The 18,494-nt window shown below is 47.2% G+C and overlaps 1 protein-coding gene across 5 annotated transcripts in view; it reads left to right on the top strand.

Moving 5' to 3' along the window:
- Window positions 1-18,494, top strand: part of LOC310894888 (uncharacterized protein) — a 46,843-nt gene that overhangs the window by 13,493 nt on the left and 14,856 nt on the right. Inside the window, exons 4-16 of one of the 5 annotated variants that reach the window (XM_083825542.1) lie at window positions 217-297; window positions 891-1,123; window positions 2,318-6,528; window positions 6,608-8,873; window positions 9,663-9,718; window positions 9,881-9,931; window positions 10,061-10,137; window positions 10,219-10,268; window positions 12,102-15,088; window positions 15,190-15,458; window positions 15,588-15,664; window positions 15,747-15,800; window positions 15,894-18,475. Coding sequence is in view for 4 of the 5 variants with exons in the window: in XM_083825546.1 (XP_083681672.1) it covers window positions 217-293 (77 nt within the window). In the remaining variant the exon portion in view is untranslated. Of the gene's footprint in view, window positions 1-216; window positions 298-890; window positions 1,124-2,317; window positions 6,529-6,607; window positions 8,874-9,662; window positions 9,719-9,880; window positions 9,932-10,060; window positions 10,138-10,218; window positions 10,269-12,101; window positions 15,089-15,189; window positions 15,459-15,587; window positions 15,665-15,746; window positions 15,801-15,893; window positions 18,476-18,494 lie in introns of those variants that run through there. The other 4 variants (XM_083825546.1, XM_083825545.1, XM_083825544.1 and 1 more) reach the window with 4 other exon arrangements.

Genomic DNA, 18,494 nt, shown 5'->3' on the forward strand with positions numbered 1-18,494 from the left:
CAAAAATCCGTGCCTAAAAAGCTCACCTGCTACAGCTTTTATAAATGATCTTTGCACTGCAAGTTTCAGTTTTCATGAAGCCAAATTGACATAAATCTGAAAATTTCCATGGGTTTAAAAGAACGCTTACTGAAATATTCTTGTCATTCACAGTAATAATGGAGTGAGTGAACTTGTTCCGCATAGTGACCTTACTTTATCTTTTTTGTATTCCAGCAAACCTGTGCAATCCCAGGAGTGTAAGTACAGTCTTGTGTAGCATTGTCATTCTGCCCCACCACTCTGATATCTAACAAGGTAATACTTTCTGGATGTTGTCTACAAATTCTTTCCTTTCTTATGTAAGAGGTAGATGCATGTATTGCCTAGTTTGTCATAGATTGTTGCAGAAGTACTGTTTTATTTGTATTTGTGAAGACAGCAGAATCAAAGATAGCAGCTCGGCGACTTCCACCGAGATGGTCATTAAGATAAAACAGTGAAGTTTCTAGCATATATTAAAAAGCCTGGAGGAATTAGCATAGCTTGCAGGAAATTGTGCTGGAAAGAGATGATATTTGACAGCAAACATGAAAATGTTGTCTTTTTACCAAGAATGATGAGAACTGCTGCGTCTACCCTGTGTTTGGATGGGTAAGTGGGGTGAGTGAGTTAAGAGGAGCTGAGCATAGAGTTTGTGGCGGAATTGAGAAACGAATGAGATAATTTAACCTCTTTTCCGTGCACGTCTTTTTTTTTAAATCCCATACTTTTGTTATTATCAAGAATTTTTAATGTAACTCTCTATTTTAACTGGTTTGGTTTTGTGGATAGCAGCTAACTATAGAAAGAACTAAGATCCTGAAGTGTCCTTGGAGCCGCTAACTCTACTTCTTTATCTCTTCCCTAAGAAGACGCCCTGGGTTTAAAGACGGTGTGTATTAAATGAAGTATGAGAAGAAACAGCTTCTTCAGACACTTGCGCTCCTCTTCTTCAGCTCGTGCAGAAGGCTGACAGCCTGTCTCACTCTTGTCAGTGCTATCCCACCAGCTCCTGTAGGAGCTCAGCACCGCGTTTGGCCTGTTGCGATCTTCCCGCTCCCCTCATTTCTGTGCTGCAACGCCACCATGCACGAGAAGTCAGGTAGGATCTGAAGACCTTTGAAGTTGCTAAAGAATCAAACCTCAGCTGTCAGTTTTAGCCCATTGTACTCTAGACACTTGCTTTGCTGGATGATGGTTTCGTTTTTGATTTTGTAATACGTTCTTTGTAGAGGTTATTTTCAGCAGACAAGTAGGTAGCCTCCTTCTTTTGGTGGATTTGTGCAGGTTTTAGCTGAGCTTTGCACATCTGAGCGATTGCCCAGTGGCTGTTCTGGTCTTGACGAGTCCCTAAAACCTTTGTCCGCCTCGCCCCTCCTCTTTGTGTATTAAGATGCATGTTTGCGCAAAAATTATGTACACCGTGCATAAGCCCCCCAGCGGTTATGGGGCATTTTCAGTATTTCACAGATAAGACTTTGTGTTTACTTAATCACTTAGGCATAGTCCTGGCTTTCAGCGTAGGCATAGCTAATGGTTGTTACTCAAGTGGTTATGAAGTTCCCAATGTTTGTTTGTTTATATATATATATATATATGGAGAGAGAGAGAGAGATACATACACGTATGTATATACATAAATGAAACTGAGTCTGTGGAGTAAAAGACTTGTCTGCTTGCTGTATATACTCACGTATCAGCAGACTCATACGCAAGCTGATCCAAACTGGGTGCCAAGCTGTGCCTTTTTTGTCGCATGGAATATGCAATCTGTGCACCTCAGGTGTACCTTGTCTATTAACTATCTCTTACATTGTGCCACCCCATTAATATCAGTGGATGTACCCAGCACCACCTTGGGGCTACATAGAATGTGGAAATTTCTAGTATGTTAATGTTACTCTGTTAACAAAACTGACGTACTAGCTGCATGCTGTTTCTATTTTTTTGTTTTTCTTTTCAGTAGCCTCCCCAAAAGTTTTTGTGGACATGTTGTGTATCTTTTCTTGTTCTTCCAGGATTCATTTGGCAGGAAAGACGACCATGGAATCCAAGGGCTGTGGACAACCATCTACCAGATGGTTGTTGCAGATGCCTTCGGTCACGTCATTTGTCCTTTTAGCTCGCACTTTCCTTTATCTTGAGTTGAATTTTTGTGCAGCACTATGTTTGCAGTGGTAACACTGCTGCTGAGGTGTTTTCGATTAAAAACGATCTTAACTGTAATAGTGTATTCACTGAGTGTGGCTTTGTATAACGACTTCCATGACCATAACACTTTTCTCCTTTGTCACAGATAGGAGGAAAACTCTTTCCAGAGAGATGGAGAAGGAATTAATTATACCTCTGCCTCATCCCATGAGACCAGAAGACGTGGAGTAACTGTAAGCTGCGATTCTCAGGAGACATACTAAGCATCTCTGGTTCCTTCTCGGCCTGCCCCCTTAAGGCCTTAGGGATGAGAAATCTTAGGCTTAATGTTTTTCTCTATGAAATACTGTCGTGTTAAGGGGCGTAGCTGACTAACTGTTACGGGTCTGGTCAGATTCGGGGTACTGAACTACCACGGTCACGGATTCACCAATAACGTAGCACACCCTCGCTCTAGTTGTGTTCAATGAGAACTGTCACGGCTAGGAACAATGCAACGAAGGGCAGTTTATTACAGCAACAGGGACACAGGTTCTTTGGAATTGCCAGCGATAAATTCACTGTCTGCAAAAGCAAGCGAGCACGCATGAAATACACAGGTACTCATCCTGGCTATTAACGCATTAAAAGGCACAAAGGCTCTAGAGATTTCTGAGTTTCTACGGAGACGCCTGGTACAACCAAGCATTCAAATCTTACCCCACGACATCCCGGTGCGGGGGGAAGAGAGGCTCAGCCCGTCGACTCATCCTGGAAGTCAGAAAGGTATCCTTCGTGATGGTATCTTCCCTAACATCCCCTTTCACTTAAGCCAATTTACATTATCCACCAATCTGTTCTCTTTAGTGACCAGTGATAGGACCCGTGGGAATGGTGTCAACCTGCAGCAGGAGAGGTTCAGGCTAGACATCAGGAAGAGGCTCTTCACTGAGAGGGTTGTTGAGCACTGGAACAGTCTCCCCAGGGCAGTAGTCGCTTCACCAAGTCTGCCGGAGTTTAAGAAGCATTTGGACTCTGCACTTAGTCATATGGTCTGAATTTTTCGGTTGACCTGTGTGATGCCGGGAGTTGGGCTCGATGATCCTTGTGGATTCCTTCCAATTCGGGATATTCTATGATTCTGTGATTATTTTCTGTCCCTTTTAGGTGGAGCTTGAGTGACTCTAGTCAGGCATATCTTGGTTATGATTTGTAAAGTTTTCTTGCTTTCGTTTAAAGCTATAGGGGTCTGAGAAATTCAGAGCGTGTGCTCAGTGAGGGGTGGTTGCAGCTTGGAGGCATGGAGCTTTTGGGATGGAGGTGTGTTTTGGTATTACAGTGATGATATAATGAGCAAAAGTTCACTAGAGTACAACGTTCTGTCAAAACCATGACAGGTGGTTGGCTCAGGGTGTGAGAAACAAAGTTGTGTTTTTGCAGTAGAGAATTACTTTTCTGTATTCCAAGGTAATCGTGTAGTCATAATAAGGAGAAATGCTAAGTAGATAAGTGAAGGGAATGAGGACACAGACTCCAAGATAGTCGAGAAATGGAGACCCTTTATTGTTCCAATGCCAGATATTATATAGCTTTCTGAACCAGCTACATGCACTGCACGCAGCTAGCGTGCGTAGTTACAGACTTCTGATTAGTGCATTCCTTTTGATCACGCATAGCCCTCTATAGGCCCGTCCGAGCCTAGCAACTTCTTATTGTTTCCCACTTTCTCTTATTCTAGCCTGGTTACCACTCTATGCCTGTGAGTAACCTTCTTCTTAACCCTTAGTGCACCGCTGTATCAATCAGCTCCAGTTTATCACCGAATGGGTCACCTGTAGATAAGTGGACAGTAGAAGGCCTCACTGTTCCAAAATAAGGTAGAAGCTTGAGAAAAACAAGATGAGCAGCGTGAGAACAGTAAAACAAAGATCACAAGTTCTCAAAACATAAGAAAGGAGAAATTAAAGGGTTGAAAAAACAGAAAAATTGTACATACATGGTATAGAGGAGCGTCGAGTAGCTTGTGAACCTGTAGTACTTAGCCAATGAGGAAACAGGGGAGGTGATCAGGTGTCGGGTAATAGGGAATAAAAGGTTATGATTTGTTTACTAAAATGCATTCCTGATTGACAGGATGCCCGCCATTGCAATCACGAATAAAATAGCTTCACAGAAGATCCTGTCTGAAGAAAATTATTTGAGATTTTTCTCACAAGGATGGTAAACATGCAGCTTATCAGTCTTGGTGCGCATAAGAGCATCAGGTCCCCGTCTCATCACAGAGCCTATCCGTGGTGTCTCCACTCTGCTCTACGCTCTGTACTGTTCCTTAGAGTCAGCACACCAAGTTCCCCTAGTGCAATAGCATGTAAAGTTGGAGGCCTAGGGAACGCTTAGGTAGCGCAGCTACCCTCCACCCTGAAAGCTTTTTCAGTGCTGCACATTTTCTTTAAAATGTGAATATTAGTTTAAATTTGCCTAGTTACTTAAGGCAATTACTCCACAAGTACTAAAAGCGATATGGAGAAGCCTACTTCCAGCATCTCTGTTGGTAATAATAGCTTCATACTTGTGTGCTTATCCTCATGCCTTTTCCTTTCAAATACTGGAAAGGCAGAGATTGTTTAACAGAGTCATCTCTGATCCAAAAACCAAAACACTGATTTCATCCCAAACTAATGCTGTCTGATGTCAGTAAAATTGCTATTACTCTCAGTCATCCTGGCTGTCGCAATTGTGCCTCTGTTGGACTCTCTGTCCAACCCTGTCGATCACCCCTGTCCTGCTCCCTGCCCCCCGGGTGGTTCTTCTGTCCCTCTGCCCTGCTGTCTGTCTGTCCACCCAGTTCCTCTCCTGCTGCTTGTATCCCACTTGTGCCCTTTTCCTTTTTCTTCCTCCTTCTGTGCCTCACAGCCCATTTCTGCAGGAGGCAGCTGTTCCCCAGGGCATGGATGCTGAGACGGACGGATGGACCTGCTGGATGCCTGAGCCCCGCAGCACCCCAGGGGAAGGGGAGAATGTCTGGGCAGGGAGTTCTGCCGCAGTCTCCCTCCCAGGAGTCCTGCGTAAGAGTTTAATAAAGTTTGCTTTCTGGCTTGTGCTGCCCTCTGTGTTTGTGGACACTGTAAGTGGCTGTGGCCGTGCTGCTGGGTGCAGGTTCCTGGGTGTGGAGGGGGCAGGGGCTGGGGTGTTGGCCCCGTGTTTATTGTCCATGGGGGAGCCAATGGACACAGACAAGCGATCTGGGTGTGGGGGCCACCCTGCTGGGGAGGCTGCAGGCGGGGGGGGGCAAGGGCAGCAATGGTGGGGGTAGGCCTGTGCTGTGTTTGCTCCCTGGGCCAGGTGTGCTGGGACTGGTCTGCGCAGAGGGAGTGATTGGCGAGCGTGACCTAGGCTGTGGCTGCTGCGGAGCAGCAGGTGAGGGAGGGCCTGGGCGTCCGTGGCAGAGGGGAGGGAAGGGTGTTGGGGCGGCTGGGTCCTGCGGGACCTGTGGCTGGGGTAGTAGGCGGCGGATCAGAAAGCACGGGTTTGACTCTGGGGCGGGGCGTCAGCTGGGTCAGGTGGCTGGGAGCGTCTTGCCCCACAGCATGCCGGGAGTTGTGGTCTTTGGGCTCCGGGCTTTTGATCGGCCACATTGGTTTCCAGAGCATGCTGCGAACTGTAGTTTCACATTGCCGCTCAGCACGGGGCCTTTTAGGATGGGCAGTTACTTCCTCCGTGCCAGTGGAGCGGGGTGCTTTTTCTTGCCGTTCTTGTGTGGTGTTCCACGCGGCTCCCGCCGCTTCCCTTAACGAGCAGACGGCCTGGGAAGCCGTGCCTGCCGTTCTGTTTCCGCCCATGCATGGAGCAGGGTGGCGCGGCGGCGCCTGGTGTCACCTGGTGGCCGAACAGCGAGCGGTGCTGTAGGCGAAGAGGCGCTGCGGTGACGCGTCGCTCTCTGCTCCCGCCTGCTGGCGAAAGGGAGGTACTGCAGACGGAGGAGATGCGCATGCGCTGTAGCAACTGCCAGGCTTCGTGCCCCGCAACATGCCGGGAGTTGTGGTCTTTGGGTTTTGAACTTCCTGCCGGCCATGTTGGTTTCCGTGGCATGGCGGGAAATGTAGTTTTTCACATTGCCGCTCAGCTTCCTAGTGGGTAAGGGCACGTTGCTCAGGGCAGTTACTTCCTCCCTGAGACGACATGTAAAAGTAATTCTTGAAAAAGTAATTCATGAAAAGTAATTCTTTTCCCATGTTTTGTTCATGATGTTTGTAGTGTGCCTTTTTATGTGTGTGTTTGGCCTGGAGCTGTCCTGCCTGGCAATTAGTGATGGTAGCTAACATGGTGGTCCAACAGTGCAATAATACATTGTCCTGACTCTTTTGGGAAAGACATCTGGTCTGTCTCTGGGCGAATACTCAAGCTCTGGGTGAGTACTTAAGGGCAGCTGGCACAGTCTTTTTTTCTTTTTTTCCAGCAGTAGGTAAACCTTAGGAGGAGCCGGTCAAAGGAAACAGCACTTTCTGGAACTGTCAAGTTCTTGTTCGGCAACTTGGTGACTGGCTTGATCTGCCTTTTCAGATGTAAAGGCAAGCGGACTGCTGTTTTGAAATGATAAAATTAAAAACATGAAGTTTGTCAAATGTGGCAGTGCCTGTTTGCAGTCTGTTTATTGCTTTTGCTAGTGGTAGGTAACACTTCTGAGGAATCGGTCGAATGAAAGAGCACCTTCTGGAACTGTGAAGCTCTGCGTTGGCAACTCGGTGACTAGCTTGACCTACTGTCCATTTCCAGAGGGAAGCGGAAAGCTGTTTTGAAGGGAAGCTGTTCTGAAATTAAAAAAGAAAAAAAATAATGGCGCTGCTCTATGGCACCTGGAGGACCACCGCTCTGCGTGACAGTTAAAAGAATGTGATTTGGAGATGGAGAGCAGCAGAGGTAAAGCAGCTGGAAAGAGAGGTATAAGTATTGCAGAGGTATTGCAGTAGGTAGGTAGGCTGTGGTTATGAGGTGCCTCAGGGTGTGCTTTGTCTTGTTTCTGCAGTTCCCTCGTGCAGCTGTGGAGAGGTGAGTTCCCCATGTTGTGGAGTGGTGCAAAAAGCTGAGAGGGTTGTCAGCCCGGTCAGTTTCCTTCACCAAAGCTAAGGTAAGTCTTTCAGGAGAAACAGGCTGATTGCCTGTGCTGCACTCTGCACGCTGTTGACCTAAGCCAGACCAAAAACAGGGCTGCTGTTCCTCCTGCTCTCTTTATCTCTTCTCATAGACGGCCCCTCCCATTTTCCACATGATTAGGGCAGGCATTCTGCCTGGGCTGCTCTTTGGGGGGTAGGGGCTTTGTTTTTCCTTCAGTCAGTTGCAGGGTTCTTTAGGTGGGTCAGAGCCTATGGACTGATGCATTTCAAATTGAGACCGGTAAGCCCATCTTTTTGAGGTAACTAGTAGGGTCTGTTAGAGCAAAGCTGCCAGGTGCCCCCCCACCTTGCAGGTGGCTGCCAAATGCCCCCCCCCCGGCCTTGCAGGTGGCCACGTTTGAGCTTGGATCTACTTTCCAGGTACAGAGGCAAGTGGACTGCTCTTTTGAAATGATAAAATTAAATATAGGGTCACCTGTGGTGCTGAAGGGTGGGTGGTAATGCTGGCAGCTGAATGTTTATCTTTTGACCGTGTTTTCCTTTGTTCAAGCTGAAATGCAGTGCGCAATACAGGACGTTGCGACCCGAGCTACCTCAGGCAAGGTGAGCAATGAACAGAGGTAGCAGTTATTTTTGGGGTGTGGTTGTCACTGCAGTTAAGTTATTACAAAAAGTAGAATAAAAATCCATTTTGCCTTTTAGAGGTGCTTTAGGTGGCTTGAGAGCAGATGGAAACATCTGCCTCGGGGGTTAGGTGAGTGGGTGAAGTAAAAGAGCGATTGAGAGTAACTGTCCTAGGGGTGCTGTGGCTTTTGCTGCTGTGGTTGCTTTCTCTTCTGCTTATCAGGTGCCACAGGCAAGGTGGGCTGTGATAGTCTTTAGAATAGGAGCAAAGCAGGTCACTGGAATGCTGTTTGGTTCCTGAGAAAGGTGTTGCAGAGGAAAAAGGTGGTCTGGCGTGGCAGCTCCTGAGGGTGGTCTTCTTCAGTAGGTGAAGCGGTGCCTGAAGCCCCATCCTGTGTAGCCTGAAATGGTGTGTCTGTGTTTGGGTTGGGGTTGCACCTTGGTGAGTGTAGGGATAGGATTTAAGCTGGTGCAGCAGAGGGCCAGGCTCCATTGTCCTGTAGCGTGTTTTGACCCATCAGCATAACCTTTTGGTTTTCAGATAGCCTACTCAAGTACTTGATTTATGCTGCGAGTGATGTTATTACATGGAATTGATCTTTTTTTCTGGTGTGTAATCTGTTATGCTCCTAGATTTTTTTTCCTGTATAAAAACAACGGTTTGAGCTGCTTGCAGTTGAAAAAAACTTCAGTTACTTGCTTGGTCATATTGTCCTTTCAATATTCAAAGCTGCAGCAAAAGCATGGGTATTGTTGCTTCTAGAATCACCCCAGTTCTCTTGTCTGCAGTCTGCATGCTGTTGAGCTAGGCCAGAAAAAACAACAACAACAAAAAAACCATAGTTGCTCCTGCTCTCTTTCTACTTTCTTGTGCTTTGCCCCTCCCCTTTCCCAGGTGATTGGGTTTGGGTGGTGGGCGGGGCCAAATGGTATATGAGGCCCAGGTATGCCATTAGAGAGTTCATTGTGCCTGGGCTGCTCTTTGGGGTAAGTGCTTTGTTTTTCCTTCAGTCAGTTGCAGGGTTCTTTGGGCAGGTTGGAGTCTATGGATTTCTAGATTTTAAGTGCTTGGAAATCACTTACTAGAGGGATATTTAGCAGAGGTTGCTGGCTCACTTGTTTTTGGGGTGGTGGGATCCACTTGTGTTTTTGGGTTATATTTGAATCTCTAGACGTATGAAGGCACTTGTGTAACTCTCCAGAGGACTAAAAAGAGCTTGATTACACACTGCAAGAGGCTTGACCATGTAGGCGCAGTATTACCAAGAGACTGAGCAGGGTCGTATCAGAGTTACCTTTTTCATCTGTAAAGGGTAAGTCTGTGAATACCCCTGCTGGGGCTGCTGTGTGTGCATGGCTTTTTGGCATTTGTGGAGCTCAGTTGTTTTTTGTGTGTGTGTATGTTATTACTTTTTTTCTTTTGAGAGCCAAATAGTGTGTGTGCTGAGCGTGGTTGGCAGGAGGAGGTGGGGAATTGTCTGGCAGGGGAGCTGTTCAGGACTGGTAGGTTTGGTTTCTAGGAGCGTGCGGCATCCTTCCTGTGCGATGCCACTGATTGTTGGGCAGGAATGTTCCAGCTCGTGTGTCTTAAACAACGTAGCTTGTGCAGTGTGTGTTGTGTGGCCCGGGCAGAGTTTGCCGCGGCGCTGTGAGCGAAGAATCTCAGTTCGAGCTGGTGAGCAGCTGAAGCAAAGGAGCTGGGAAGAGAGAGGTATTGCAGCAGGTACGCTGTGGCTGTGAGGTGCCTCAGGGTGTGCTTTTCTCTTGTCTCTGCAGGGGCTTCGTGCAGTCTTGGACAGGGAAATGCCCGTGTCACGGAGCAGTGAGGGAAGGTGAGAGTTCTATCAGCCTGGTGATCTCTTATCTGAAGCAAAGGGAAGACGTTTGGGTGTTTCCCTCTGAGGGTCTGAGGTGAGGCTGTTTGGGACAGAGGAGCACTGTGGCAGGTGGAGGCTTGCAAGCACAGCGGTCGTTTTGTCCTTCTGTGTTCCCAGGTGGCATGGGTGATGGTGGCCGTTCCTTTCGAGCTTGGATCTAACTTGCAGGTACAGAGGCAAGTGGACTGTTGTTTTGAAACGAAACCATTAAATATGGGGTGACTTCTGTTGTTGAGGGATGGGTGCTAATGCTGTCAGCTGAATGTTTGTCTTCTGACTGTGTTTTCCTTTGTTCAGGCTGAAACGCAGTGTGCAGTACAGGACGTCACGACCTGAGCTACCTCTGGAGTGACTCTAGTGAGTGATGAACAGAGGTAGGTGTTATTTTTGGGGTGCGGTTGTCGCTGCACTTACTTTACTACATCAAATAGAGTAAATTCCAGTTTCTCTTTTAGAGGTGCTCTAGGTAGCTTCAGAGAACGGGTGGAAGCATCTGCCATGTGGGGTAGGTAAGCGGCTGAGGTAAAGGAGGGGATGAGAGTAACTGTCCTGAGGGTGCAGTGGCTTTTATTGCTGTGGTTGCTTTCTCTTCTGCTTATCAGGTGCCCCAGGCAAGGTAGTAAACGTTCCCGTTAGTAAATGGGAAAACATTTGAGATAGTGGAATCTGGACCTTTGAGTCCTAGCTGGTCCACCCAAGCTTGCGAGCTATATGCCATATTGCGGGCCCTAAAATTGTTGAAAAATAAAAGCGGTACAATATATACAGATGCAAAATATGCTTATGGGGTAGTACATACGTTTGGTAAAATATGGGAAGAAAGGGGGCTCATCAATTCACAAGGAAAGGGTTTAATACATCAGGAATTGATTACCCAGGTTTTACAAGCTATCAGAGAGCCCAAAGAAATTGCCGTAGTACATATAAAAGGGCATCAAAAAGGCCTCACCCCTCAGGTTAGGGGTAATAATCTAGCAGATCAGGAGGCAAAAAGGGCAGCATTAATGAGTATAAGAATTATAAGAACGAAGGAAGATTGCCCAGACTGTGGGAAATAATAGTTATACTTAATAGTTAATATGTAATAATTAATATAATAATAATATAATAATATATAAATAATATATAATAATGCTTAATATACTACTTAATACTGTGGGAAAGACTTAAAGGAATTTCCATGTTATGATTGCTGGAGTGAATGGGGAGTTGATGGGATTGAATGCAATTGTTCTGAGGAAGAAAGCCCGCCTTATAAAAACTGCTACAAGTGCGGGACGACTAACTCCCTCTGGTCGAATGGACCCATTCCCCTCCCCTTACTCTGTTTCACTATTACAGAAGAAGACAAGATGACACAAATGGGGGTTCTGAAAAAAAACCAAACAAACGATAAAGGGAAATGGGTACTGCCTGATGGACGGGAAGTGTTACCAAAATCAGTAGCTATGAGGGTGCTACGGTGATTTCATGAACAGACGCACTGGGGTACTCAGGCGTTGGTGGATCAATTTGCCACATATTATATGTGTATAGGGATTTATAATATAGCAAAGAGGATCGTAAATGATTGCGTAACTTGTCGGAGGGTAAATGCTCAACACATGAGAAAAAGGGTCCCGGGAGGAGGACGAGAATTGGCACATCGACCTTTTGCAAAGATTCAATTAGATTTTACTGAACTTCCGAAAACGGGGCGATATAGATACTTATTAGTTATTGTAGACCACCTCACAAACTTTGTTGAAGCATTCCCTACGGCAAGGGCCACAGCTCAAACCGTGGTAAAGATATTATTAGAAAGCATCATACCCAGATACGGGGTAATAGAAGCAATTGACTCTGATCGAGGCCCACACTTTGTGTCAAAGGTATCCCGAGACACGATGAAGGCTCTGGGAATTAAATGGGAATATCACACTCCCTGGCATCCTCAGAGTTCGGGAAAGGTAGAACGAATGAATGGTGAAATTAAAAAGCAACTAACAAAGCTTATGATAGAGACTAAAACCTCCTGGGTGAAATGTTTACCGCTTGCACTATTGAATATCCGGACATAGCCCCGAGCCGATGTCGGAATCTCACCTTTTGAAAGGCTGTATGGTATGCATTATGATTTAGAGATGCCATCTGATCAACCCCAGGTACAGGATATCCAATTAAAACCTTATTTAATACAGCTTATGAACCGACGGAGGGAGTTGCAAGCGAAAGGCTTGGTGGCTAGATATAGCAATCCATAGGATACAACCTGGAGATAGGGTTCTAATTAAGACATGGAAAGAAACGTCTTTAACACCACGGTGGGGAGGACCCTATGTTGTTTTACTTATCACAGAGACGGCTATCCGGACGGCTGAGAAGGGGTGAACGCATGCCAGTGGCGTGAAAGGACCGATCCAGAAAAGCGAATGGGAAGCGGTCGCAGGCCCTGATGACTTAAAGCTCACGTTGAAACGAACTCGATAAGTATGGTCTAACTGTCTATGTATCGTAAAAAGGAGGAGAGGGGACCCTGTTTGATCAGAAAAAGGTCGCGGTTACCTGAGAAACTTCCCTGAAGAACACTGCTGCTGCCGAGAAGAACCTGCACCTTGTAGTTCGCTGCAACCGAACTGACAAGTGAAGCAGAGAGTGAAACGGTGGGGAATTATGTGGCCAGGTAAAGAACTCTGGAAAATGGGCCCTAGCCATTTTTTTTTTTGATACATAGTAATGGGTATGATTGTTTACACTGTTCCTGGGTCTGCGCACCCTCACAAACCTTTTAAATGGAGCCTGATTAGATGGGAAGATCACCATGTTGTTCCGCAGATAACTACTGCTGGGGGACTGATAGGGGAGGCATCATCTATATAAAGAAGGAAGAGACTAAGAGTCCCCAATGGGTGGGACCAAATCAGAAACTGTCGGGGAGTGTTTTGAGGATTCAGCCTACACAAGCTTTTAGAATGCTAACTCCTTGTTGTGGTTTAACCTGGCTGGCAGCTAAACACCACACAGCCGTTCGCTCACCCTCCCCCCTCCCTCTCTGGGATGGGGGAGAGAAACGGGAAAGTGAAGCCTGTGAGTTGAGATAAAGACAGTTTATTAAGACAGGAATATAATAATAACAATAATAATAATAGTGATAATGATAATAGTATTAATAATAATAATGTGTAAGAAACAAGTGATGCACAATGCAATTGCTCACCACCCGCTGACCGATGCCCAGCCTATCCCTGAGCAGCCGGCCCCCCCACCCCGGCCAGCCACCCCTATATATTGTTTAGCATGACCCCAGATGGTATGGAATACCCCTTTGGCCAGTTTGGGTCAGCTGTCCTGGGTCTGTCCCCTCCCAGCTCCTGCTGCACCCCTAGCCTGCTCGCTGGCAGGGCAGAGCGAGAAGCCGAAAAGTCCTTGGCCTGGTGTAAACACTGCTCTGCAACAATTAAAACATCAGCATGTTATCAGCGCTCTTCTCATCCTAATCCAAAACATAGCACCCTACCAGCTACTATGAGGAAAAATTAACTCTGTCCTAACTGGAACCAGGACACTCCTAATAGCCCTAAACCACTGGAGGTTGCTAATAAATCAGTGAACCCGGAGTACGGGATTAGAAATGAAGGGGTGACCGGGAATAACATATGGAGAATCGTGAATGCTAGTTATCAGTTGTTGAATCAAACAAATCCAGACGTGCCTAGACCTTGCTGGTTATGTCTTGATATAAGGCCCCCATATTACGACACCACTGGGGATCTGGGAGAGACCACTCGTTCAAACGAAACCGATCCCCCACAATGCAATTGGGGAAGGGATGTAGGAATAACGTTAACGGAAGTAACTGGGAATGGCAGATGCGTAGGCACCGTCCCTGGTGAGAAGTTCCATCTATGCAATATTACAGAAAATGTTACACAATTAGACAAAGAAAAATGGTTAATACCAGCAGATAACACCAGATGGGTATGTTCGTCTCTGGGGGTAACTCCATGCTTATCTTTGAAATTGTTCGACTCGTCTCATGATTTCTGTGTACAGGTAGTAATTATCCCAAGGATTCTTTACCATTCTGAGGAGTATATGTACATCCAACATGCTATGGCAAAAAACCACTTAAGGAAGGGAGAGCCTATTACGGTTCTTACTTTAGCCACTCTGATGATTCTGGGGGCTGCAGGAGCCGGAACTGGAATTACCTCTCTGGTAAAACAAAGCCAAGAATTTACCTCGTTACGCATTGCTGTAGATGAGGATTTGGCCCGTATTGAGCAATCTATATAAGCTTTAGAGAAATCTGTGCGATCCTTATCTGAAGGAGTACTACAAAATCATAGGGAATTAGATCTGATTTTTCTACAATAAGGAGCATTGTGTGCAGCCCTACGAGAGGAGTGTTGTGTATATGCTGATCATACTGGAGTGGTAAGGGATACAATGACTAAATTGAGAGAAGGGCTAGAAAAACGAAAAAGGGAGAATGAAGCCCACCAAAACTGGTACGAATCCTTGTTTAATTACTCACCTTGGCTCACTACACTGCTATCAGCTATAGCAGGACCTTTGTTGCTGCTCATATTTACACTAACTTTTGGACCACGTATATTCAATCAAATAATCACAATTGTAAAAAACCGATTAGAGGCAGCTCAACTTGTGCTTGTGTGTGCGAAATATGAATCTCTTGAACAGGAGGAGGATGACGCAGCAACTTTAATATTGAGCAAACAAGTGCTTCAAAAATTCATCAATGAACAAAATATGTTAGAAAAAGAAAAAGGAGGGATTGTGATAAATTAGCGAGTGTTTGTTCATTGTCTTTAAAAAGAATTCAGAGAATCTGCTGAGAAGACAAGGTTTTGCAATTTACGACCTTGTTAAGGGGGAAGACTAAGCAAGTAGATAGTGGGGAGGGGGTGTTGGATAAACGTCCTTGGTAAAACAAAGACTGTGAAATACTGTTTGCTGCTTTACTACCCTTGAACACGAGCACAACGCATGATCATTGAAAGAAACAGAACGAACTGCGCAGCTTCAGAAGATTCAACAAGTCCTGACAAGCCGAACTTGGATGCTGACAAGCCGAACTTGGATGCTATAAAACGGCGACACTGAAAAGGGAAAGTTGCGTGCTGTGATGGAGCGGAGACTCCCCAGCCGCCCAGCGCTGTTTTGCTTGTACCTGCTTACTTAATAAATAAATTATCTTCGATAGACCAGAAAATTGCGTGGTCTCGCTTATAACATTAAACAATGTAGCTTGTGCCGTGTGTGTTGTGTGGCCCGGGCAGAGTTTGCCGCGGCGCTGTGAGCGAAGAATCTCAGTTCGAGCTGGTGAGCAGCTGAAGTAAAGGAGCTGGGAAGAGAGAGGTATTGCAGCAGGTACGCTGTGGCTGTGAGGTGCCTCAGGGTATGCTTTTCTCTTGTCTCTGCAGGGGCTTCGTGCAGTCTTGGACAGGGAAATGCCCGTGTCACGGAGCAGTGAGGGAAGGTGAGAGTTCTATCAGCCTGGTGATCCCTTATCTGAAGCAAAGGGAAGACGTTTGGGTGTCTCCCTCTGAGGGTCTGAGGTGAGGCTGTTTGGGACAGAGGAGCAGTGTGGCAGGTGGAGGCTTGCAAGCACAGCGGTCGTTTTGTCCTTCTGTGTTCCCAGGTGGCATGGGTGATGGTGGCCGTTCCTTTCGAGCTTGGATCTAACTTTCAGGTACAGAGGCAAGTGGACTGCTGTTTTGAAACGAAAACATTAAATACGGGGTGACTTCTGTTGTTGAGGGATGGGTGCTAATGCTGTCAGCTGAATGTTTGTCTTCTGACTGTGTTTTCCTTTGTTCAGGCTGAAACGCAGTGTGCAGTACAGGACGTCACGACCTGAGCTACCTCTGGAGTGACTCTAGTGAGTGACGAACAGAGGTAGGTGTTATTTTTGGGGTGCGGTTGTCGCTGCACTTATTTTACTACATCAAATAGAGTAAAATTCCAGTTTCTCTTTTAGAGGTGCTCTAGGCAGCTTCAGAGAACGGGTGGAAGCATCTGCCATGTGGGGTAGGTAAGCAGCTGAGGTAAAGGAGGGGATGAGAGTAACTGTCCTGAGGGTGCAGTGTCTTTTATTGCTGTGGTTGCTTTCTCTTCTGCTTATCAGGTGCCAGAGGCAAGGTGGGCTGTGATAGTCTTTAGAATAGGAGCAAAGCAGGTCACTGGAATGCTGTTTGGTTCCTGAGAAAGGTGTTGCAGAGGAAAAAGGTGGTCTGGCGTGGCAGCTCCTGATGGTGGTCTTCTTCAGTAGGTGAAGCGGTGCCTGAAGCCCCATCCCGTGTAGCCTGAGCACGCCTCGCTGAGGTTGAAGCCTGCTTTCCAGCAGTTTCCAAAACTGTGTTGAGGCTGAAATGGTGTGTCTGTGTTTGGGTTGGGGTTGCACCTTGGTGAGTGTAGGGATGAGTTTTAAGCTGGTGCAGCAGAGGGCCAGGCTCCATTGTCCTGTAGTGTGTTTTGACCCATCAGCATAGCCTTTTGGTTTTCAGATAGCCTACTCAAGTATGTGATTTTTCCTGCGAGTGATGTTATTACATGGAATTGAATTTTTTTTTGTTTTGGCGTGTGATCTGTTATGCTCCTAGATTTTTCTTTCTATGTAAATAAAGGTTTGAGCTAAGTCTAGCTGAAAAAATTTCAGTTGCTTGGTCGTATTGTCCTTTCAATATTCAAAGCTGCAGCAAAAGCATGGGTATTGTTGCTTCTAGAAACACCCCAGTTCTCTTGTCTGCAGTCTGCATGCTGTTGAGCTAAACCAGATTAAAAAAAAAAAAAAAACCCCACAGCTGCTGCTGCTTGTGCTCTTTCTACTTTCTTGTGCTTTGCCCCTCCCCTTTCCCAGGTGATTGGGTGTGGGTGCTGGGCAGGGCCAAATGGTATATGAGCCCCAGGTATGCCATTAGAGAGTTCATTGTGCCTGGGCTGCTCTTTGGGGTAAGTGCTTTGAAGGAAAAACCTTCAGTCAGTTGCAGGGTTCTTTGGGCAGGTTGGAGTCTATGGATTTCTAGATTTTAAGTGCTTGGAAATCACTTACTAGAGGGATATTTAGCAGAGGTTGCTGGCTCACTTGTTTTTGGGATGGTGGGATCCACTTGTGTTTTTGGGTTATATTTGAATCTCTAGACGTATGAAGGCACTTGTGTAACTCTCCAGAGGACTAAAAAGAGCTTGATTACACACTACAAGAGGCTTGACCCCGTAGGCGTAGTATTACCAAGAGACTGAGCAGGGTCGTATCAGAGTTACCTTTTTCATCTGTAAAGGGTAGGTCTGTGATCGGCGGCGCCGCCCGGGCACATTTTGGCGCGGCGCCGCCCGGGCACATTTTGGCGCGGCGCCGCCCGGGCACATTTTGGCGCGGCGCCGCCCGGGCACATTTATCTTAGATCGAGCTAACGAGCAGCTGAAGTAAAGCAACTGGGAAGAGAGAAGTATTGCAGCAGGTACGCTGTGGCTGTGAGGTGCCTCAGGGTGTGCTTTTCTCTCGTCTCTGCAGGTGCTTGGTGCAGTCTTGGACAGGGAAATCCCCGTGTCACGGAGCAGTGAGGGAAGGCGAGCGTGTTGTCAGCCTGGTCGTCCCTTAACCGAAGTGAAGGGACGTGGGGGGTTTATGTGGCAAAGTTTTGGTAGCAGGGAGCTCTAGGGGTGGCTTCTGTGCGAAGAATCTAGAAGCTGCCCCATGTTAGGTAAGGGCCCCGCTGCTGAGCGGAGCCAATAAGTGATGTTGTTTGCGCGTCTGTGAGAGCATATTTAAGACAGGAAAAAAAAAAAAAAAACCACGCTGGTCCATGCAGCAGCTGGGAGAGCAAGAGGAGTGAGGAACAGCCTTGCAGGCGCCAAGGTCAGTGAAGAAGGAGGGGGAGAGGTACTCCTGGTGCCGGAGCAGAAGTCCCCTGCGGCCTGTGGCGAGGACCATGGTGAAGCAGGCTGTCCCCCTGCAGCCCACGGAGTACCACGGTGGAGCAGGGTTCCATGCTGCAGCTGGTGGAGGAGGCCACGGTGGAGCAGGTGGACCTGCACTGATGGAGGCTGCGGCCTGTGGAAGACCCTTGCCGGAGCAGATTCCGGGCCGGACCTGTAGACTGTGGAGAGGGGACCACGCAGGAGCAGGTGAGCTGGCAGGAGCTGCTGCCCGTGGGGGACCCAGGTTGGAGCAGTTTGCTCCTGAGGGATGGACCCCGTGGTATGGACCTACATCTGGAACAGTTCTGGAAGAGCTGCTGCCTGTGGGAAGGCCATGCCAGATCAGTTGACCAAGGACTGCATCCTGTGGGAGGAACCCCACAGCACAGGGGATGAGGGCGTCCGAGAAGGAGTGGCGGCAAAGAAGCGCTATAGACTGACCATAAACACCGATCACCTGTACCGCTGGGGGGGAGAAGGTGGAAGAGGGTGGTTGGGGGGGAAGGTGCTTTTGGTTGCTTTCGTTTGTTTCTCGCTTCTCTACATTGTGTAGTAATAAGCAATAAATCTTTCTCTCTTTCTATGCTGAGTGTGTTTTGCCTATCACGATATTTACTGTGTAATCTCCTCGTCCTTATCTCAACCCTTGAGCCCTTTTTCCTTGTATTTTCTCCCTGTCCTTCTCTGAGGAGGGAGAGTGAGAGAGCGGTTTTGGTGGAGCTCGGTCGCCTACCCCTGTAAAACCACCACAGGGGAAGACGTTCAGGTGTTTCCCTCTGAGGGTCTGAGGTGAGGCTGGCTGGGACAG

The sequence above is a fragment of the Anser anser genome, assembly GCF_964211835.1.
Source record: "Anser anser genome assembly, chromosome: 2".
In the NCBI taxonomy this organism is placed as follows: domain Eukaryota; kingdom Metazoa; phylum Chordata; class Aves; order Anseriformes; family Anatidae; genus Anser; species Anser anser.